Source organism: Lonchura striata, chromosome 4 (assembly GCF_050655825.1).
Source record: "Lonchura striata isolate lonStrDom1 chromosome 4, ASM5065582v1, whole genome shotgun sequence".
Taxonomy (NCBI): Eukaryota; Metazoa; Chordata; class Aves; order Passeriformes; family Estrildidae; genus Lonchura; species Lonchura striata.
The window spans coordinates 62201627-62226534 of record NC_140706.1 but is presented as its reverse complement, the minus strand read 5'-3'; the positions used below and the strand labels follow the sequence as shown (position 1 = coordinate 62226534).

The 24908-nt window shown below is 36.2% G+C and overlaps 1 protein-coding gene across 6 annotated transcripts in view; it reads left to right on the top strand.

The window, feature by feature from the left end:
• The window catches only part of LRBA (LPS responsive beige-like anchor protein), a 392984-nt gene that overhangs the window by 194107 nt on the left and 173969 nt on the right, over positions 1 to 24908 (top strand). For all 6 annotated transcript variants that reach the window (XM_085579290.1, XM_085579288.1, XM_085579289.1 and 3 more), the window contains one exon: positions 24028 to 24152. In XM_085579290.1, the coding sequence (XP_085435416.1) occupies positions 24028 to 24152 (125 nt within the window). The remainder of the gene's footprint in view (positions 1 to 24027; positions 24153 to 24908) is intronic.

Genomic DNA, 24908 nt, shown 5'->3' with positions numbered 1-24908 from the left:
ACGTTTCAATGAACTTTTGTCATAAAATTTAAGGAGATTTTAATTGCTAGTAATCAGGATTGCATGTTAATAGGCTGTAGATAATTAGGAAACCATTTGCCTTTCTCTTCTCACAAATTTTCTTAGTATTTAGACACTCACTCAATACATAACTTTATCTCAGGAGGGTTGAATAATCCTATTTAGGCATAGTGATAATAGATACAATTTTTTTCCTTAAGGTTTCCTTTCAATGTTAGTCATTTGGAAATGATTATACCTTTGGTTGGTCAGATTTACTGATCCTGGATGTACACTATTTTCCCTCTGACTTCTAATAGGCCAGAATAGACTCAGTTCTTTACACTGACTGTAAAATTTGCATCCTTCTCTGGTAATGATGATCCTTCTGTTTTAACAGCAGCAAATGTTGGGGAAGATATTTAGCAAATTGGTATCTGCCCAGGAAAGTTCTGCTTGTGGCACATTTCTGGATGTAGTGCTGAAAAGCTGGCCTGTCCACACCCTCTTTCATGTCTGGGGTACAGAAAATAAATACTTTTTTGTCAGTTTTTTTATGTCTGAAATGTTTTAAATAGCAGAAAGAGTGTGTAATATTGTCACCTCTTGATTTATTAGGGTGTTTTGGATAAAGATGTATTGGTAGAACTTGTGCATATTTATGAAACTAAGGGTAAAGATACAAAATTGGAATAATTAAGACAGCTGTTTATTTGGTGTAAAGCAAACAGAGAGAGATGTAATAGTTTTAATGTTCCTGAAGGAAAAAAGTAATAGTCCATTACAAGGCTGGCAGTTCTAATAGCACCTGAATTCATTAGCAGTAGATGAGGCAGCAGCCACCTCCTGAAGTTTTATATGAAATGTTTAAAATGGCTATTGGAAATTGATCATACAAGGAGAAAAGTACAGTAAATTGTTAAAAAAGGTTACTTTGTGCACAGTGTCAAGAATTTTAAATGAAGTACTGAAGTGGTTCAGTATGTGATGGTTGTCAGTGTGTTGTACTGCATCATTGTGTGTTGCACAAGTCAAACTGGGAGAAGAATTAAATGGCTAATGACAGAGATTTGTGAAATTTTAGCATTGGGCTTCCACAGAAATTACATATAATTTTTCTGTTGTGGGAATCAATTGCTTGGGTCATTCTGTTATTAAAAAAACTAACTGCCATAATGCTGTTTATATGTAGTTTGATTGGACAATGACAAAATTATGTTTTAGAGTAAGAACTACAATCAAGTGAAATAAGATATCTTTCCTTTCCATTGTACAGATCTCATAGCATTTCCTACCTTTTATTTTTGGTTCCATACAACAGAAAGTCTGTGCTAGTTTTGCTATAGTGTTCTATTAGGACAACAGAAGTTTGAGATGGAAGGAACATTCCTGCATGTGTATGTATCTCATTTTGCCTTTTAAAACTAGACCAAGAATCTGTCGGGTGAGACTTGTGTGAAGGATTAAAAGAAAAAGAGAAAAAAGAAAACCTTGGAAGGAGAAATGCTGTGACTACCTTACCAGCCCTGAATTAGTTTTCTTTCCAGGTTTCCATTTGCTCCCCTTTATTTGTCCATTCAGGTCAGTGGAAGAGGTGGTTCTTTGTCTTCAAACATTTCCAGTGTGAGGTTTATTCTGATCAAATTCAAGCTATTCTCTCCTTAGGTCAAAACACTAAGAAATTTGATATTAGTTAAAATAAGTCAATCTGTTAGCTCTGCAAGGTATTCAGAATATTTTATGGAGAAATTGGATTTGATTTAAATGCATTACAATTGTATTATGGTTACTTCAAAGCATTACTTTAGCAGTATAGAGTTTATTCCAAAAGACAGTAATTTGATCATTGATATCATCACAGCCTTGAAACAGCAACCACAAGCCTCAGTGAATGTAGCAAATTTCTACAGATTGCAGGGGTTTTTTGGTGCAGAAGACAAAAAAAGAAGCATCTTACTCACCTAATTAAGCATACAGGTTTTGTACTTCTGGAATGGATTTTTTTTTTTTAATTTTGACATAGTTTGTTTTGTTTGTTTGTTTTTTGATTTTTTTTTTCCTGCTAGCATGTCAAGGAGGATTGATTTGACTGTTTGAAACAGAATTTTTTTAAACTTTTTTTTTTTTTTCCCTAGGAAGTGGTATTTTTTCAAAACTCTGATTCCATTGTAGAAATTTCTGGAATTTTTGGAATAATAAGAAAAAATTACTTTGGTTTCTGCCAATTTTAAGTACTGAGTGGTTGCAAAAGAATTCTTTCCAGTCATTTGTTCAGCATTCCAGTTACCTTGTGGTGGCAGTGGGCAAAATATGAAGATTTATTTTGTATCCCAAACAGCTTGCAATTGAAGTTAAAACAGATCAGAGAATAATTGAGCCCCACATTAAGTACACAGTTCATGCAGCTGTGTTATATGTACATTTTAATAGCATTAACTCCATTTTTTTTTTTGTCTTTTCTGCTTTGGTAAATTGTTCTTGCTAGTTTCTGAAAGCCTGAAGAACAGTTGTGCTTAGGGATGAATTGGTCAATAAAACTATTTCTGTGTTTTGTATCACTCTTGAGAGGACTGTGTAAAGATAACTTAAAAGTAAATGAATGAAATTTAAAAAAACGTTTTACAGTAATAATCAAAGGATGTGTTTATGTCCATTCTTATTTCAAACTTTTTATTAAAAGTGTTTGGGACTTGTCAGTATGCTTTTGAACTCATCACAAACTGACCTGAAAGCTTATTTTCTGGCAAATCTCAAACATTGTCTCCCCTCCTTGCCCTGAGGGTTTTTTTATTACTTGTGAACAGTCTGTTGGAAGAGCAGGATTTACACTTAATTTCTCTTCACTAGATCTATGTATTCCATCTATATGTGGGCTGTGCTGTGACTACTGAAATGTTTTTCCAAACTATTAAATAAGAGCCTCAGAAATGTTGCCTGTATGTAACCTCTTACCTATAGGCCCTTGCCCGTCACACAATTCCTATTAGCTGGGGTGAGACAGTGATTAGAAGAGAGATAATTGAGCCTCTCCAGTCTGCAGTGAGCGCAGCTGTTGCTGATGTTCCTGTCCTTCGCCCATCATACCTTTCCCCTGCCAGAGCAGAGGTGGTCTGCTGCATGCTGAGCAGATGTTTCTCCTTTGCATAGTTATCTTTGGAGTGCCTTTATATACAGAAATCAGATTGCATTGCTACTGTCACTTTTATCTGATGAGAGGAAATCCCAGACGAATGAAGCTGGTTTTCTTTTCAGGCAGCTAAGCAATGTTGCTCAGGGGCATGTTCTCTTTCCTTGCTTCTGTTGCTGCTCACTGTAAACGTTTTCTTTCTGGCATGTTTCTTCTTTAATCCCTCTTTCCCTCTTTGACCCATATCCTTAATCCCATTGGGTTTCTTTTGAACTTGGTTAGTTCTTAGTCTTCTGATACATCTGTCTGCTGTAGCTATGAATCGTTTGCCAACACCACATTTCCATCATATTCCCTGAATGTCTTTTTCCTCCCACAGTTCGTATTAGAGTACTTGAAGAGGTACAGGGAAACTTTCTGGGACTGGTCATTCTTCAAACTCTGTGATACTGTGTCATTCTTTGATTCATTTCTTCTTTTACTTCTTATCTTCTCCTATTTTTAGTGTTCCCTTTCCTTTTTATTTGTTCAGCTTTCTTGTGCAATTAATCATTATTCTCTCAACAAGTAGAAAACTGTAACTGAGAGTATCCAAGATGATAGAAATAATGTGGTCCTGTATGTTAAAATCACCGAATGCACTCATTTAATATGTCCATTTCTTATATGTTTGAAATTATTTATTTCTCTATTGTAATAAAATAAACAATATTTCTTTCTTCCCTGATTTTTCTGGTAAGCTCTCATAAAAGCAACAGTTTATTACATCTTATAAAATCTTTCTTTGCAAATAGCCAACATTTATTTTTTCCTGGCACCTCCTATTCTCTCTTGAAAAATATTATTTGCCTGTGTGTAATTAGAGGAGGAGAACATTGGGAAAAAAAAAGCAAACATGGTATATTTGAGACTGCATTATCTTTGTGATGTAGGAGTTTGCTCACTGGTGCCATTTTCAGCTGAATTTTCCGAAGGTAATTGTAAACAGTTTGGTGCTCTGAACTGTAGAGATGAGTCCATTTGAAGAATAATGTTTTTATTATGAAAGTAACAATAACATTGTTTTGATGTTGTTTCTTATTCAATAATTAGATAATATTGAATTTTGGCAGATAAAGTTGACTACAGCAGTGTTCCCCAGAAGAGAATTTCTTCAGGAGCTAAATGCTGCATTCAGGAGAGTGGGGAATTGAGTGATGTGTGGTCTTCTGCTGCTCATAAAGGGGATGCCTTTGCCCAATATAAATGCCCTTGAATTTTCTCTTCCTAAGTTAATACAAACTGCTTTGACTGTGGAATAGAGGCTGATTAATATTCTCCCTGTAAGATATGGAGTTGTCATGTCAGTCTCCCTAGCATTGCTACTTGTTTTTAGAAATATTCTCCTATTCTCATGCCCAAACACATTTTCCCTTTCATTTCCACCTTTTAACTTGCAAACATTTAAGCATTATCCATGGATTTCCTTTCTAATAAATTTAAGGATGAAATACTAGTTCAAGTACCACTGACCTTCTACTTGCATACCTTCAATTAACCACCAGTCATGAAAACAAGCCCAGCAGTTGAGAACAGTGTAACCTCTGTTCACTCTTTATCTTGCTTTTTAAATTTTCCATTACAAATATAGCTAATCTTGCTAAAATTATGCTGATTTTTTAGCTAGTGAACAGCAGTAGGAAGATTTGAATGCTATAATGCTGAGGACAAAACTAAAAGTGGTCCAAAATTGAGACTGGCAGTAAAATTTTGCAGAAAAAGTCAGAAATATCATGGCATTTAGGCAACGTTCATGCTGGCTTCTTTATTTTTTCACTTTTTTATATGCCATGAAAAGGTATCAGCTGCATATTTTAGTAAGCTTAAAAAGAAAATAGTGTAGTTTTGGGGTTTTTTGCGACTGAATTTGTCACAAAACTTTGTGGGAAAAAACGACTGCAATCAGTAGTGTTGCTTGAGGTTATTTCTTAGCAATCTAGGACTTGTTATTTTGAAAGATCAACATTGTTAGATGGTTTAGGATGGTTATCCTGAAAGAACAACATGTATTACTTATGTTCCACTGTTTTAAATAGTGACAGTGTCAGGGTTTCTTTAAATGAATGAAGTTTATATAGGACATGCCATCTATAGTATGACTGAATAAACACGGATTCCAACCTTTATTCATGAAAGGCGGTAATATCGGACTAATGCCGCACTTAACTCTGTACTTTCAAAATGATTTGCCTGATCTGATAAATTATGCAGTCTTTTATTTTGACCTTGTAACCTTGTAGAGTTTACTCAAACTGACTCCACAGTATTTGCCACATTAGCAGTATAATGGCTGTAACTGGTTCTTGTGCTACAGTTCATTCTTCAGCAAAAAGTAAACACTGGGCCATGAAAATTTATTGATTCAATTACAAGACATACACATAGTACCATTTGAAAAGTGTTTTTGGGATTAAGTCATTACATGTCTTATGTTTGGTCAAAAATCTGAAATATATAAACAAGGAAGCAAGCAAGCACTGAGAAATATAAACTGCTGTTTTACTGTATGTATAATGTGCTCTTAGACATCAATCTAAGAGCTGTTTAGATTGAAGAACAAGTCAGACATTGAACCCCATGCCTTGCTCCCTGACCAAGGTAACTTCTGCCCTCAGTTGCTCCTTCAAGAATGTTATAATTTACTATGTAAATTATTTTTGTGGGGGATTTTTTTTTTTGTGTGAAAAATCTAGGCTTTGCAGGTTAGATTTTTTTAACAGAACTGGTGACAATACAAACTTTTCTTCTTTAAAGAGTAGAAGGCAACCCTTCAAAGAGAAAAAAGTAGTAAATTGACTGGAGCATACTGTTATGACATGACATCATTAATTTGTTTCATACTGTGTGGCCTATTTAGTTTCAGATAACTATACTTTTAAATCTGACATATTTTTTCTTACACTGGAATATCTGATCCCTATATATGCTCAGGCTGAGGAGCAGGGTTGTTTTGATACAATTTAAAGACAAAACACAAAAATAATTATCTTCAGTGTATCTTTTATTGTGCTGACTTTGAAATTATAATACAGGCAAGGTAAATTCTGCACAACTACTATTAAGTAAATTACCCAAAGACATGCTATTAAATATATGTGTAATTAGGAGGCATTTAATATATTAAGAAATCATCTCAGATCCTACTAGTGCTAGTGAAAAGGAAAATACGAAAAATTGTTAAGAAATAAAAAACAGCTCAAAACTAAAATGGAATTTTTTCCATACTGCTACTTCTTTTGTCTTTTGCATAATGTCTTTTGTTTTGGTTTCCATTTTTTATTCAGGTGCATGTATTAGAAAATTACTAATTTCTCCATCTTTGAGGGGATATTTGCATTTGTTCTAGCTAATGCAAACAGGACAGGTGCTTGGAATTGCATGTGAGTAAATACCCAATTTAGGTTAGTGCTTTGTGCGTTGAAGACACTCTTATGAATTCAGAACATGGAGAAGGAAGACATAAACAGGTTGTTTATTTCTCATAGTTGAATTAAAATATATTTACACTACATAATGTAGTTCTCACTATTTGGTCTGTAATTTGACCCTGCTTTTTGGCACTGAAGAATGTTTTCTGTTCTTTCCTTGGGTTTGTTCTTTGGTTGCCACAGATTCAAGTGCAGCTCTGGCAGAATGGCTGAAGTTGCTGTATGGAGAAGTGTGACAGCCATGACTAATTAGAACAATAACCTTTCTGAGGTAATTAGGAAAATGGAGAGGGGAAAAGGAGTGGGACATGGGACTTCTGGTGTCTGATTAACCCATGTATGGGCATCAATTGATCTACTAAAGCCCAAACAGAAAAGTAGTTAATGGCAATATAAATACCATGTTTCTACACTCCTTTGCCTTGGCTATTCAGCTTCATTCACAGTGCAATTTTAGAGTTTGAAAAGAAATGGCAAGAAAAGTGGGAAGAGGTGTGTAAAAGCATTCCCTTCTTGTTGGAAAGGGACATGAAGATGGTGAAAAAAACCCTTGACCAAGAGAGGAATGGGGTATGAAAATTACAGAGAGCTCTAGAACCAAGAGCTGCAGCTGATGAAAGCAATGGCTTCAGAAAAAGGTGCAGTGAGGGATACCTATATCTAACTGTCAATGAAGGAAAGGGAGAAGGATAACAATCTACATTTGGACATAAAAATAGTAAATATGAATACTAAATTGTTCTAGTTATGCAGGTATAAATTGTGTGCATCAGCCTGAAGATGCAGCTGTAAGCTTTCATGTGATAAGCTACAGTTCTGAAATTCTGAGTATCACACAGACTTGTCTGCCCTGCATTAGCCCTTGGGAAGAAAATTGCTGTACAAATTTGTTTTAAAAACTGCGACATGCAAACATCAGGGTGATGCCTTGTACAGGCAGCAATATTCTATAATAAAATTTATTCAGCCATTCAAAGCTTATCTTCTTTTGTAAAGCTGATTTGTTTTTCAGTGATGATTTCTACAAAATCTACAATACCTGTGGTTTCTGGGTAAGGCCTAATTTCTATTATTTTACACTGTCTGCACACTGTGGAGATTGAAGGACAAGTGTCACAAGTGTACTTCCACTGAGGAAGCAGTACCAGAGTGTGAAATAAATCAGAGGTGAGCCTTAATCTCTGGTTGTTGTGTGAAGAGTGGTGTGTGATGAGTGTCTTAAGCTGTGCTGTGATCCAGCAGAACAGCAGAAGCTACTGAACCTCTCTGTCAGAAGGATGTGACTCTGTTAGGATTAGACAAAAGAAATGGTAGACAGAAGGTTTGAAAGTGAGAAAGATACTGAGAATTAAGAACTGGTCAACTCTGTGGCATAGTATTCTTCCTGACCCAAGGATAATATGAGTCACTGAATTTATATTAACCGAATAAAAAATATTAACTGAATTTTTCACTTCATTGCATGCTGATACCAAAGACTAGATGTTTTTGCAATAGGAATTTCTTTGATAGCTATTTGAGGTTTCACAACCTATAAAAATAATAAAATATAAGTTTGTATAAATAGATTTATTTAGATATTTTTGTAAAGGCCTTTGCATACTTAAGAGCTGTGTAAGCCTCAAAATTTAAACCATATTTCATACTCTTTTTGTTCCTCATTGGTGCAGAAAAAAGAAGTCTGGAGCAATGAAGTCTGAGGGTTTCTTGGTTTGCTAGATCTTTCGTAGAGTTCATCATTGATTCCATATGTGTATCAACTGTCCAGCCTTCACAGTGAATGGTACCTTTTATCTTTAGGAAATCTTTAAGCAATTTAACTTTGCTCAGCTTATTGTTTAGTGATAAGGAAGTAACATAAGGAAAGTGATTTAAAATATTTTTTGTGTAAAAGAAATTGAACTAGTTATTCATCCATTATATAAATATAGCTGTATGTATTACTATTAATTCAATATCATTGACTTTGATAGACATAAGTGGTTATTATCAGCTTAGTTTAGTCTTGAGATAAATGGTTTTATCAAGAAACAAAATACTGATTTTCTTAATAAGAAACAAAAGGGCTAAGGTTCATTTTTGTTATTTCTAGTATGCTTAGAGCACATAAGTAACAGGTTCAGAAGAGGAGTAGTCAATAACATCAGAGGTACTTCATATCATTTTCTTGCAACCTTAGCTCTTCACCATGAACATTATAAATGACTGATTCTCCTTTAGGTTCTGACTTACTTTAGAATGATGTATGAAATAATATGTGTTTTGCATGTCCTGTTTGTAATGATAAAGGTCATATAGTATCATTTACATAATCTCCAGCCAGAAATGAACTCTGGCAATATCTTCTGTATAACATATACATTATCTGAGGTGTAAAACTCTCATTATTCATGAAAGTTAATTTTACAGTGGGTGTGAATGATCTATCTTATGGCTGCTTTTTTGATCATTCTATAAAATAATATGAAGCAAAGCCTGCACAAATAGCAGGAAAACCAGTAAAGAGTGATGCATTTGCTTGACTCTGTGTATACCCGATTGGATCTTGATTGATGGCAATCATTTGTCTTTGTCAAAAAAAGGAGAAAAATTCAGACATTGAAATAAGAGTGCTATCAAACTTTCTACAATGGCAGAAAGATTCTATTAATGTAGCCTGAGAGTATTAACTGTCTCTGCTAGAAAATGATAAAGAATGTTAATTTTTTTCTTGAGCATGTTTAAGTGTAAACTGCATTATTTTGTCAATGTGGGAGGATTGAAAGGGGCATGCTACAGATTTATGGCATGCTGGAATTGGAATTAAAAAAAAAAAGAGTAAATTACAAAGAAAGAGAGAAACAAAAAGCCAAATACAAGAGTCTAATCCTTCTGATTATGATTTTGCAACAAAACAATAAAAGTTTAAGTAGCACAGTGTCGTAAAATCCTTAATGCTGCATTCCTATTGATATTGAAGCTTTGAAGACTAACTTCAAAGGAGGGTGAACAAGAGCAAAAAAATAGACATAAAATAAACAAAGAAAAATTGACAAGCTTGGTTTTAAAAGTTCTTTTGTATGTCAGATCTAGGAATATTGACCCGTTACTTGAAGGGGCTTTAAGGCAACTTCGTTATTAATGATACTTGGAAAGACAAAGCATATGGCTATGGTAAGGAGAGGGAAAACACACTGTACAGTAATGCTTCCAATGCAAGAATACATTTTTTTTAAATAAATGAATATATAGTTTTAAATGAACATTTATATAAACAAACAGAAAAATTGAAAACACTTGAATTCCAAAGAGTTATTCACTGGATTTATTTTATGCCATTAGTATTTGTGTGGTTTGTTACACATTTGTAATGTTCTCTGATTCTAAATAGCTGTGTTAAAATTTGATTACTGAAACAATATTTTCAAAATTACGAGCACACCAAATAACCTGCATGAGCACCCTGCCTACCCTAGGAAGGCAAATATTTTTGTTCTTAAACTTCTAAAGAATAAGAAAACTGCAGGATTCAACCTGAATGTTTGCTAGTCCTTGATGCACCCTTTAAAATAAATATTTGAGGGATTGTCATTTTAAGGACAGATGAAAGAAAGGCCATATCAAAACTGTGAACCAGGGCCTGCAGTTTTATCCAATACCCACGCTAATGTGTTTTGTGGCCCTCATCACTCATTTTAAAGGGTTTTTATGTTAGGTTGTTTTGGGGTTTTTCGTATTTCTGCATTGTGCTTCTAAAACACTGTCTAGCTTTGCCATACTGTAGTGTGTGTCAGATTAAGGCAGCAGGCTCCTGGTTCAAACATTAAAAGGCAGCAAAAGCAGTGCTCCCTGTCCTTGCTTAAAGAACCTCATAGTGACATCATTAAAAAGCATTTTGTATTAATTAATTTGTTAACGTCCATGAAGCCTTTGCTACTGCTGCTGAAGATGTTAAGATGTGATTTTAGCTGAGTGATGGTGCATTTATTTGATTTTTTTTTTTTTTTTTTTTTTTGCTGGTAAGATAGGTGAGACATGACTTGTATGATTGAGATTGTTTCTATTTTAAGGAGCAGCTGCAAGATTACTTCATGGTAGGGAAATTTTGGAAGTGGAAACACTGTGTTCAGTATTCACATACACACAGTATTCACCCCTTCTCTTCTGAAAATTAACAAAGGAGCACCAGACTAATATTGTAGGACAGGATTAAGATTATAAAGTCCAATTTTCAGGGAGCAATAGAAACAGGATCACTTATATCACATCTTCTTAATACAGACACTATAGAAGAAATATTTCTCCACCTCCCCCCCCGCCCCCAGATTTCTTTCTGTTATTTTCTGACTGCATTTTCCATCCTCATTAATTCTTCATCAGATTTCTTTTCTGACCTTCTATTACTTTTTCCACATTTTTATCCAGCCAGACCTGGGTTTTTCCCCCCTTTCTCTACTCTGACTCTTGTCCAGCTGATTCCCAACTCTGTCCTCTTTTGATCTGCTTGACCCCCAGCAGATGCATAATCCCTCCCCTCTCATTTTTATCTCCCATGACTTCCACATCAAGATGCTTTCTTTGGTGCTTCATAGGCTTTTTGTCTCTCCTGTAACTGGGGAAATAATTTTCTTCTTTGTACTGCTTATGTTGTTGGGGAGATAGCACTGATGAAAGATAACTGCAGCTTTCTTTGTCTCGATCTTTCTGGAGTAGCCACTTCAGAGACATTTTTCAGAGAGAGAGAGAATATTTCAGAGAGATTTCTTTTCTTATTATTGTAATGCTATTTATTTGTAGTATATAAAATTCTGGACAAGATTTCTTTGTTGGTTTATGGGATTAGTGCCTGTTTGTTGTGGAGAGAACCCAAGACTATTCTCAGTGGGTTTGATTCACGTAAGGTCACAGTCTGGGTGTGATGGGGGTAACCCGAGAGGCACAATCCAGGGAAAGGTAGGCAGCATCTTCAAAGGGGTTTTGCATCAGCAAATGCCTATGAATTGTATACAGGCTGTGAACTTCCAAAGCCTTTAGCAGCACCATGTTTAGCAGCTTTGTACAGAAACAACCAAAAAAATACTTTGGACAATAGCTTCTATGTGAAAAATGATCTGAACTGAGGTTCTCTTAACATAGCTGACTTTGACTTGACAAATTTTATTACCAATTATTAAAATATAGTAAAGAGAAATTAATATTTCTCCTCCAAATCCTTTCCATTGTGCTATATAATCTTTGAGATAATTGCAAGTCTGTCTCTGTTCCCCTCACTGCCCCTTCCCTTATGGGAAATTTTTGGGGAAAATACTATCTTGCAGCGATTAGTCTCAAAGATTGGTTACTTCTATCATATGGTTTGGTAAATAATCCATAGGTATTGCTGTGATTTGCTGTTTGCCCATATAGCTTCACACATGTATTTCATTTCCAAAGTTAAGGAAAGTTATTCCCTATAAAGAGGTGAAAGTCTAGATGAAAGCCATCCCGTTTGTGAAAACCATATTCACTATCCCTCTTAGTGACTGGTACAACAAAGTAAATTTTTATGGTGCATGATACTGAAAATTAATCCTGTGACCTTGAGAAGTTGTAGCAGAAGATCAGGTTTTATTTGAATCCTTTTGCCATTGTTTGCATTACTGTATCTTCAATTTTTAGTTGCAAACTCCAATACAAATAGCTGTGTGTATATTCTGTACTTGAGACAGTCCAAATTAAAATTAGTAAGTCGCGTAAAAAAGCCTGAGCTGGTTTGTGTGTAAATTAATGTTTTTTATTCTTTCTAGACCTCTGATCATGAAAACATTAGTGTTTTTACAGCAATAGAAAATATTTCATTTTATCTTATCCTTGAAATCTCTTAGAAACTATATAGGCTTTTTATTTCAAAAAGGAAAGTGAAAACATTCAATTTTCAATGATGAAATGAAACAGTCTTTTCTTGATTTTGAGTGCCAGTCTGAATTGACTCTTCTGTCAGGAGAGAAGCTAATTGCAAAAAACCGATGCTTTTCAAGTCTGTTACCATGACTTCTCTTTATGTGTGTTTTCTGTGTTATACTTAGTAAACAAGGTTTCTTGAAAAAGTCGTGTTACAGATTGTATCAAAATGTTTGAGTCCTTTCATTTTTTTATCATTGACTATTAAAAAATAAGTTAGATTAGTTTAGCAGGGACAATCAATGCATGGTTATTTCTAAAGCTGAATAATGGAGAAAGGTGTGACTAGAGGTAATTACAGATACAGTTTATATATGCAGGAGGGAGATTATGTTCAAGGAAGAAAATATGCATTGTGGTGCAGTGCACTTAAATTATGCTTATAAGTATCTGCACCATAATTTAAGAGTGGTGTGGTCTTAAATAATCTTCTCTGAAGAATTTACATAAAACAAGAATTAACATCCCCAGCAAAAAATATTGTGAATTGTATGGTTATTACAGAGAGCTGTTCTGTTCTCACATTTGCATTCCACATTTTAAATAGTAAGTTTATAGTTTTTTTTAGGAGTTTCTTTAATACTTAAAGGATTTCTCTTTTCAGTGTCCCAGCTATAGTTTTTTGTGAACATTATCAGTATCACATACTACACTCTCAGATACTTGGTTTATAAACAAACAGGTGGAATTCTGTAGTCCAAAAATGAATATTTCTGGAGAACTCTTTACCAGAGTGCTGAAGGGACACGTTAGAACATTCCCAGAAATGTGTACAGTTCCACCTTGTTGTTTTTCACTGCAGTAATTCTTCCCAAGCTTGGGGATTGAGGGCACTGATACTTGGATTTATTTGAAGTCGCTGTGGATGAGTACTTGGAAGAGAAATGCATTAGGAGGAAGAAGGAGTATAAATAGACAAACCACATTAGACTCAGGAAATCCCCTGAGCTGAAAATAGTTAGAAACTGGCTGAGTGCTTGGGGAGAAGTTGTACATGATTAGATCGATCTTGCTCTTCCTTAAGTCACCACTGACATTTTGGGATACAGAATTTCAGGTTAGACCTTTGGTGAGAAGGGGTACAGACATTCCTGTGCTCTTTCTATCCTCTGGCTGTGTTCATGTCCCCCTTCTCAGGGACGAGGAGCCCTTAGAGTGGTTGATGGCACCACCGCAGTGATGGGGTTTGCCTGCAGAACCATGTGAGTTACTCCAGAGCCCCTGGTTCTCGTCTTGATGGGGGGTTTCTTGGTGGTGCTGAGTTGTTTCCCATTGGGCGTGACAGTGTTTTTTTCCATTTCATTCCCCTCTGTGATGGGATTGCTGTGTTGAGAAGAACAGCTTAGTATTGAAAAAGTTGTGTCAATGAAGAGGTATGTTGGTTTTCTTAATGTTTTGGTTGGTGTGTGTGTGTTGTTGTTTGGTTGGGTTTTTTTTAGTGAACTTGTCTTAAAAACAAATAAAGGAGTAGCTAGATGAAGAGAGAGAAGCTGGGAGCCTTGTCAAGAGAGGTAATAACTGCCCTGGAGAAGAAATTTCATTATTTTAAATGTGTGTCTCTATGGATGCTAATGTGGAGGGGAATGAAGTTATGGGTGTTATGCTCATGCTTAAATCACTGAAATGAAAGAGGAAACATTTCCTGGTTTGTTGCTTCTTCAGCTTTTATTTTCCAGTCCTTTTATCAATGCTGTTTTATAATGTTGGATTTAACATTTAGTATTAGTCTTGAGGAGAAAGAATGTGGAGGAAAGATTATTAAGATATGTCTTGTATTGATCAGTTGGAGTGTTTGTTACCAAGTTTTCTGTTGCTACATTTCTCTCTTGGCACGCGGGTGGAAAAGAGGTTGCATCTTCTCAGCGGTTTCTGATGTGTCAATGTACAAGGTTTTATCCTGGGCTAAGCCCTTGGATTACTCTATCAAAGGAACCTTGGGTGGTTTAGCACTTTTAACATTGCTCATTCTTTACTACAGTAGTCCTTTGGTAGGTTTTGCAACATCGATAAGGATGGCTTCCCCACTTCTGCTTTGTAAATATTGTGCGGGCTTCAGAACCTTCCTGACCCTTGGGGCATCAGTGGATCTCAGGAGGCAGTTCAGTAGCTTTCAGAGTTTTCATAGGACCATGTCAAGTAACAGTTTTGAACTTGCCCCCCTCTGCAGCGCCTCTGAATTGCCAATCTTTCATCTCTTGCTCTGTTGATCACATGTAACAGAAGAGAAGGTGTGTTTGCAGGCTACTATTCCCTTTATTTAATCTTCTGTAAATACAGAATTCTCTGTGTGGTCTAGGAAATGGTGCTTCATCATAATTCAGTGCTGTGGGGTTTTTTTAAAGAGATAGTTTGCAAGGCTTTCAAGGGAGAAATGTATTTGATAAGTTAAGCCTTTTTAAAGGGAGTTGAGTCCTGTTGCTGTTTCCTAAGGGTGCTGGGCTAGTATGGAAACGGGAGGCTTGCTCCATGTGCTTCTCAGTGGTTCTTGCTGCCTTGTGCTTATTGTTTCCTGTCTCAGAGCTCAGTACTATGTTTGCAGTTACTGCAACTCCCTCCTACATGTGTTCCTGCAATCATCACACAAGGAAGTAATTTCCCACATTTTGCTATCCTCAGATTTTAAATCCTAAATTGAATCACAGACAGAAATGTTAACCTTTAAATCAAATCACACTTGATTTTATTTGATTTTGATTGGGATCTTTTTTTAAAGCTTTGTTTTTAATTGTATCAGAGAGTAGAAGAGCTGCAGATGATACTGAAGTTGGGTGTCTCTAAGGCTTCAGTATCCTAACCTGCAATCTGAATTGAGAATTCCTTTCCCAAGATGCTATTTAACAGTAGCTAAATGTTCTGTGGAGCTTAGAGTGTTGCCTTCTCTCCCTTCCATAATTTCAAGCAGAGATACAAGGATGTTCAAATTCGTTCATTATTAAGCCAGAGGTTGAAGGGGGAATTTCCTTGTGCCCCCAGAAACACTCAAATTCTATCCACAATAAAAATATAAAATTAATGTATATTTGATATTTAGGCATTTAGAGACCTCAGGGAGGTTTGTCTTTTTCTTATTCAATGTTAAGTTGAGCCTAAGTCACAGGCATCTCTGTTGTTCCTCTCTATTGTAGTTGTTGAATTGCTGAGTTAATTTGGTTAATAGGTAGTAATTTTAACTTCAAAAATCCCAAACAAAACCAAACCAAACAAACAAAAGCAAAAAAAAAATCACCGCCAAAAAAAAAAAATCCCACAAAAAAAAAAAAAAACCCCATCAAAAAATTAAATAAAACCATCCAGTTACTTTAGACCTTTCTGGCAGAGGACTCTGAAAAAATATATAAAAAAGAGGAAAGAAAAAACTTACCATAGAAGAATATAGAGCAAAAAAGTATTTATTGAATCGGAGGGATACCCCATTACATTTTTATGGAAGCATGAAAAGTATCCAGCTGTTAAGAAAGCTATAAAAAAAAAGATACAGGTTAGCCACAACCCTTAAAGTGTAGATATATGGGAGTGTGATTTCATCCTGTTTCTTCTAGAAGAGATGAAATGTTTGCGGCAGGTCAAATCTAAGAGTTTTGGGAAAAGCTTTACTGTAGTTCCTGTGTTCAATACTTTTGGGGTCAGAACAATGTAGAAACAAAATCACAGAACTACCAGATTTTCTTGTTTTGGTTAAAAGTTGATGTATATTATATCCACAAATGCTGAAAGATGATAATGTCAAATTCCTAGCTACTGGGAGGAATTAATCTTAATAATAATATTTCAATTTTTCAATTAAATACTCCTCACAGAAAACCTGCTGTTGCTGCAATTAGTGGGAAAATAAATAGGAACTTCCTATGCATGTGCTTAAGATGAAAGCATCAGAACCAACAGGAATGGCTAAGGAGGTTACGATTGACCTGGCTCCTTTGTTGTATTGTATCCTTCAACATTTTTATAACACATTGCTCATTTTGGCAAGGAAGGGGTGACCAAGTACTGCAGATTAAAATTCCTCATTATCAGACAAAAAGCCTCCAGCAAGATGTAGTGTACCTATTTTTTGTATATTGCGGGAATGATAGTAATTTGCAGTATGAATAGGAGTTTATAGGGTCTGTATGAGCTGTAGTTACTTTGCAAAACAAATGTTGTTGACTGCAGTCGAGTGTAGGATATGTGAGATTTGCAAAGATTTATGAGCAACTAAGCCAAAGCATCCCACTGCAAATTTGCTATACTTTCATTCTTCCATGTCTAAATCATGTCTGAATTAATTTTGTTGCAAGCCAAAAGAAAGTTTTCATGTTAACCTCTGGTAGAAAAGTGGAGTAGTTTTCATTTCAGTTAATTTATAATTAATCTTGACAGAAAGATTGAACTGTGTCTCATGGTGGGGTCTTTGGAAATGCAGCTTTATTTTAGACTGATCATAATAAGATCAGCCTAAGATAAGATAGTGCTTACAGAATACATGATTAGAACTGTACCATGTACTTAAGTGAAGCCTCTTTGAAGTATCAGTGTGCACTGGAATGCCAGCACTTCAAAGAATGCTCCAAAAAGCTGTGACTGTGGCAGCTACCAAGGGGTTAATAAAGATCAAAGAAGAGCCTACATAAACTCATACATAAACAGAACTGTTTTTAAAATAGAGGTTAATAGCACCATGATCTGGGACAGCAACACCTTAAAGGTGGGCTTGTCTTCCCTGACATGTTACTTTATAATGCATAAAGGGAGACTGAAACATTTATAGTAAACATTTTTTCTGGATTGCTTTTTAAATGAGAAATTCAAAGCTTGTCAGTGCAGAAAAGAGTCTCTGTGATATATGAAATAGGCATTGTTGTTCTGGTTTTGTTTGCATGCTAGTTAGTTGGGAATGGATTTTTGGTACAATTCCATAAAAACACAGAAATCGGGAGTCCTGGGCAAATATCTGAGCTGCCTAATGAGTGAGACAAAGAGATAATCTCCTATTTACTGTATAGAAGCATAGTAACAGCACTTCTAGTAGTTTTAAAAATGGAAAATGTGTGAATTACAGTTCTGTGCTGTTTGTATTGTCATGTTTATATGGGGAAATAGCATGAAACGTGTTAAGACAGACTTCCCTTGCTGACGTTCCCTTCTTCTCTACACTGAAAGCACCTGAGGTTGAAACTGTACAAAGGTCCTCTACAACTGTGCTGAGTCCTCTGAGTTCTGTGCTAAGTCCATGCACATGCTGTGCCTGAAGTTCATAGTCTGCTTTTCACATCTTTCTTCTGAAAGACTCAAAGAGAAACGACACTATTCTCTCTTCAGCAAACCCAGGAAACCCCTCTCCACAAACACACCTTTTGATAAAATTGAAGCTCAGATAAAGGCAAAGGTCCTTTTGGGGGAAAAAAAAATTGAAAATCCTTTACAGACAAAGCTAAGTGTTTGCTTGGAGGAGGGTTAGAAGTAAATAGTCTATAATGATTTAACAGATTACATTAGTGTTTCACATAATTGATATTATGCCAAAGAAATTGTACTCGGTGGCCTTGGGCCTTTGTTATGACCAGTTCCTGTTACTACAGCAGTAACTGTGGCAGAGGTTACAAGCCTGCCTGCACATGAACGTTTTTTCCTTAAGGATTCCCAGTTTTTTCCATATGTGGAAGTCTGTATACTGAAACTATGGAGTATGAATGTCAGTGTTTGGGGCAAATGAAGATAACGTGAAAAGGCAGTGACTCTGTTAATATTAGAGTATGATTACATGCTATATCTTTTTTCTATTCTTCCTTATCCTTTCCTTCCTTTCTCTCACCTGCACATCTCTTTCCCTTATTTTTAGTCACATAGTTGCTGGTGAAGGCTGCAGGGTGAACTGATACAAAATGGAATAAAAACAATGAAATCTAGTAATCCCAGCTGGTTACTGTGATTTGGTTTAGATTGGCCACACAAATGCTTGTGTGAATGCAGATGAGAGAGGGAGAGAGAGTTGAACTGCAACAGGTTGTGCCATTGAAGAAAGTATAGGTAATGTAGGCAGCATTTCCTAAGATCTCAATGCACTTATGAGGATTTAATTAATCTTTAATGTCCTGAAGTAGATGTCAGTAAAGTGCTATGAAATACACACAGAGTATAGCTGACTGAGTAATATTTTAGCTGCAACTTCTACTTTACACTAATGAAATATTTTCCTGTTTGCTTTGGTAATATGGACAAAGTGAATCTGATCAGGAACCTGATTTACAGAAAAATTCATTTTCCCTACTCCATCAGTACTCTGATTTGCCATGTGGCAAACACTTGTGCATGGGATCTTGCATGAAATGTGAAACTTGATAGTGCAGCTGAGAGCTTACCTGTTAACATCATCAGTGTTTGCTTTACCATCATCAAGGTCAATGTTTTATTTTCCAAAGTGTGTTATATATTTTCGATTATGTTACAGGTCAGTAATATATCTAGATATGTACAAAATATTTTTTAGATAAATGTTTCTTGACATGTGGCTAGTAGTATGCTCATTGTGTGGTCTGGTGTAGCATGGTTCTTTAGATCACAGTGGAATATACTTTGCATTTTACTATTATGAGAGATTTTAGTTAATATTCTGGACAACCAGCTGAATGCAATGAAAATGCAATTGATTTCAATTTGCAAGATCAGGCAGCCTCTTACATTACAAGATGCCCTGCAGTCTTGTGGAGGTACTCCACCAAAGGTTCTGCAGTATTTTCCAGAACTTCATCACTTTTATCTTCAAATTGACTATGAAATCAATGCTGAGAAATGAACAGATTGAGGGCAGCCCTGCCCAAAAGGACTTGGAGGTGCTGGTGGGTAGGAGGCTGAATGTGACCTGTCAATGTACACTCACAGCCCAGAGAGCTCAACATGTCCTGGGCTGCATCCAAAGCACCGTGGGCAGCAGGGAAGGGAGGCCATTCTGCCCCTCTGCTCTGCTCTAGTGAGAGCCCCACTTCAGTGCTGCATCCAGCTCTGGGATCCTCAACATGGACCTGGTTGGAATGAGTCCAGGGTGCCATGAAGATGATCAGAGGGCTGGAGCACCTCTCCTACGAAGAAGGGCTGAGAGAGTTGGGGCTGTTCAGCCTGGAGAAGAGAAGGCTCCAGGGAGACCTTACAGCACATTCCACTACCTAAAGAGGCTACCAGGAAGATGAAGGGGGACTTTCTGCAAGAACATGGAGTGACAGGACAAGGGTACATGGCTTCACACTTAGAGGGCAGGTATAGATTAGATATTGACAGGAAAATCTTCACTGTGAGGGTGGTGAGGCACTGGTACAGGTTGCCCAAGGAAGTTGTGAATGCCCCATCCAAGCAAGTGGTTGAAGCCAGGTTGGATGGAGCCCTGAGCAACCTGACCTAGTGGAAGGTGTCCCTCCTTACGGCAGGGAGTTTGGAACTGGATGATCCTTAGGATCCCTTCCAACCCAAACAGTTCTATGATTCTGTGATTCAAATGCAAATGCTTATTTTTGGGGTTTTTGTAGGTTTGGCTTTGGTTTTTGGCTTTTTTGAGAAAACTGTTTCTGTCTGTTGCAGAAGATATCTGGTTTGAGTTCTTGAAACATTTTACATGGAAGCAAGAATTATCTAGATATAGACAAAGAAGAGTTCCTGAACAGTGTTAAAATAATCTGGCTTATTTTTCCTTTAAATTTGAGCACTGCTGTGTTGCTGCTCCCGCACTGCTGTCTGTGTTCTTTGATTGCTTTTTTGTGTAATTTAGAAGGAGCACCTGATATTCTGCATTTGATGAGCAACCAAAGTGTGTAATAAATTATAACCAGAAGTTGGACTAGACATGTAGTTTATGATGGAGAAATCATGGAACTGCCTTCTAGATTTCCTTGTTTTCGTAGGTTTGCATTTTCTTTCCTCTTCCTTACCCTTTACAACCCAACTGGTGTGTTGACTGTTTCTTTTCTGGGATGGCAGAGTATCTTGAAATACACAGTCAGTAAGACATTACAAGAAGTAATTCTTCAGCAATTGCATTATTCTTTCCTTGTTCTCTGGTATGGCTTGTATTCAATTTAAATCTATAAGGGTGTGAGCTAAACTACTAATAGGTAGTTTCCATGCCTAAAATACCTTTGCTATGACACCATAATAAGACTAGTATGGCAGTTGGTATGTTTTGTCTCCAATTGTCCTAATATTTGAAACTGGTAGGAAATACAGGTTTCTTGTTCTGATAGTGGAGATAAATGAGCATTTAGACTTTTCCTCACTGCCCACAGTGAAGTGACTTATTTTTTTCATGACACAAAATCCTGAGGGAAGAGGTTATATTGGTCATTTAAAATTTGATCTCATCTCTGTACAATTTTAACAATGAAGTTAGGTGCATGGGAATGAGAGGAAGATATTCTCTCAATTCTGAGTACCTAGCATGGTAATCTGGGAAACTGTTGGAAAAATAAAGCAATATAATGGTTATGCTATTTGAATAAAACACTTAATATAAAAGCTTTTTTTTTGATTCAATCAATATTGTTACTAAGGAACCACTAATTACTGTGTATCATGTTGGGGAGAGCCCTGACAAATCCATGCAAATCATATGATTTATAATTCATAAATCCCTGATACCTTGAGTGATGTTGCTCTTGCATTTAGACTGAGTACTTAGGTTCATCGATCCAGGCCATATAGCACCTTTAGTCCATATGGCAGCCTTTACTGCAGGGCCAGGGACACCTGTTGTCAAATGTTCCCTATATATCCCCAAGATCTTCACAGTCCTTCAGTCTGCCAGCAGTCAGTTCTGCCCAAATCACAGCAGTATTTCTGTCTGTCTCCCCCTGGTTGCAGAGGTACAAAGCATTGCCTTTTGGGGACGTGACTCCAGTGGTTAATTGCTCTTACTTGTAAGGCAGTGTGGTGGAGTAGCTGTGTGGTGTACTGGTTTGTATTGGTTCTAATATGAACTGGTGTATATTGGTTCAAAAATGCATTTTTTTTCCCAGTAGCTGCCCTCAAAAATGGCTCACTTGTAACAATTAGTCAACACAGGTGTTCATTTTTAGCTTTGCAGAGATTTGTTGGATGTTTTTCTATGTGCAAAGAATAGATATTTTTTTCCCCTCTCATAATGCAGTGGTTGCCAATGCTTACAAATACTGAAATACATAGTCTAATAGTGGTTATGTAGTTGTGTGCGAATAATCAGTGCAACACTGAAGGAAATAGAATCCTATGTAAATTTCATATTCAGAACTGAAAATAAAAGCAAAGGACTAAAGATATATTATGTTTGAGGATAATATTTCATGCCTGATCATTATTACCTATTTTCATAATCATTTTAGCATAGTTTTGTAATGTGCTATAATTGTTATCCAGAAGAATGGCATCACTTAATTCTATCAAAACTGTGGCGAGGTAGATGAATGACAAATTAATAATTTACCATCTTTGCATAATACTGTAGCCCAGAACACTAGAAGGATTGATGGCAGAAAAGGTTAACAAATTTTACTGGCTTCCATTAGTTTTTCATTGTCATATGTTTGTGTTGCCAACTGAAATAAGCTTTGTAGGAGATCCCAGTCCAGGGAACTAATTACTCGTGCCTATTGCCACCCTGGTGAATAGACCCTCATTGTATCATTCCCCTGAAGACGAGGAGCAGGCTGTGATTCACGACTGCATCCTGGCTGATATTTGATAATAATTTTAACAGATAAATGTAGGAAGGCAGAATGATGAAGTGCCTATCCATGCTCTACGACTATCAAAGGCATGCACATAGCCAGCTGTGTTCTGCTTTTTTTTCTATAATCACTAATGGAGAATTTTAAGTTATTAATAGACCTTTGAATAAACCCATATCTTCCTGTATATTGTAGTTTTTCTTTGGTTAATTATTCCAAAATCATTTGGTCTAATAATCAGAGCAGCTCAATTTTAGCATGACTGTAATACAGACAAGTGTGAAAATAGGATACTGGGGAATTTGATTCCAATACTTCAGTATTTTTCTGAAATGAAGCAATTAGGAGGATGAAGACTAGCACTGCCTTTTCCTTGGTGTTAGAAATAAGCATAGAATTTTAATGAAGACTGAAAAGACAGTCTTCATTTTGATAAAATTATTTTCAGTCTGAGTTTTTAATATCTACAAATCATGTTTCAGAGTAGTGTTATACAAATCATTCTGGCTTTTGTAACTACATTTGTTTGAAACCTTAATTTACCTTAAATAAAACTAATTTCTGGCTTTAATCCTCAGAACTACAAATCTAAATAACAAGTGTTTTTAACATTGTGATCTGTAAATTAGTTGTGCCTATTCATTTGTCAGTGTTGATAGGTATACTTTCTATTAGCTCCCAGATCAGAAATTGAATATATATGTCTGCATTTTCATCTGTTGTTTTAATACTGGCTCTGTAAGCAAAGTCCGTGTTTTTTAGTCTGAGCGTATACGTTTTCAGGATATCATGGCTATTCTGTGCCTCAAGTATTTTCTGTTTGGTTATTTGCCATACCTGAAATTGGCATTTTCTGTACATTCTCTGGGCTAAAATACTGTTTTACAGTGACATTCATTCATGATCATCTAAACAGATAGTAACTGGCACTTATCTATATATGGCGGTATTAAAAAGATCTATGTATATTTGGAGCATAAAATGGAAAATAATGAATTTGATATAACCTTTTCTAGATGTAATTTTTTAAAAGTATGCTTTCTAGGTAGCAACTATTACACATCATAACATGTAGTTTTTAATTAAATGTAAAAACACAACTACATAAACCAGAAATGCAATCTGATTTGCTTGAAAATAGATTGCTGTTTCGCTCTCCTGGAATGGTTTATTTAAAAACAGTAAATGGAAAAGAAATGCATTTTTTCATGTTGTTCTAAGCCTCAGGGGCTAAATGTAATGAATATTTTAAGAGATTATTTTAATTAAATTCCTGCACATCTAAACAGAGTAATATTTTATTATCACATACATAACCATGTAACTGAGGTATTCATTAAAGTTAACACTTTCTGGACCAAGAATTCATGTCATGATTTACTGACCTTGTGCAAAAAAGCACAAATTAGGAAGAAAAATGAAGGGGGACAGACTTTGATTAATATAGGTAATGCTATACCATATTTATAATAGCCTTTTCCCTATTCTGGTTTATAAATGCAGTCACTGAGAAAGGTGCCCTGCTGAGGCTGAAATGAGGCTGAAATCGGAGCACATGCCACTAGAGTGTGGGGAAACTGATCACACTGTCAGCAATTCATTTCAAAATGATGTATTTAGTGCTCATTTCACCTTCCAAGAAAAAAGGGAAAGGAGTTCCTTAGACTGGAAGGTGATATTGTTATTTTCAAGGACATACCTAAGTAAAAGATTGCAGAAAGGGGGGGGGGGAGGTTAGAAAAAAAAAAAGGCAAAAGCAGCGCAAACAAGGAGAGCTTTATGCAGAAATTCAGCGCTACCATGCTGGTTGATAATTGCTAACATATGTGGCTCCTCTGTTTCATTGTAGTCGTCCTCGTGAGTTCTGGCGCCTCGACTACTGGGAAGATGACTTGCGGCGCCGGCGACGATTTGTGCGTAACCCCCTTGGATCGACACATCCTGAAGCGACACTCAGGGCAGCTGGAGAGCATGGTCAGTGTAAAATCTGCCTCCTTGCCACCAGCAGCACATTACAATACATGGTGGGAGAGGCTGGACCTTTGTCCTTGTAGGATGCTAGTAAATGGTCCCAGTTTTGGCATTGCCTTTTGGGCGTGTTTTCCATACAGAGATAACCTGGCCGTTCCTTCACAGCAGCAGCACTGGTGTTTGCTGAGCTCCTTCTTGCCATCTCAGCTGGGCTGGGTGGTGCATACTTTGCATAGAACAATTACAGTCCTCACCAGGCAGAAGGAAAGTGGATGCAATTTTGCCATTAATCCCTGGACAGACTTCTGTGTAAATTACATACTTATACTTTAGTAACTTCAGAAGAATTTTTCCTGTTCAAAATCTACACCGGTTATTTCAGTTAGCGCGTATCTGCTTATTGTTACAGATATGTTGAAAGAGAAATAACACTTCTGCAAGCTAAACTGTACCTTTGCTTAAGTCCTCAAGCTTTTCTGCAAGAATTTTATATGAAATAAAGAGTAGCAAATGCTGACATGAGAAGTATTGCTCAAGCAGCAAAATAGTAATAATAATTTCTACCTAGTGATTTTAAAAAAAGGAGATTACTTTTTTTACAGTTGTTACTCCTCATTCATAACTTAGGATCAATCTGATGTAAGATGCTATATCCATTCTAGAGGGGAAAGTATTTACCAAACTAATACAATACTTTGAGAATTCTATAGTAAATCAAAATATAAACAAACAAATAAAACCACACCCAAAGCCAGTAAA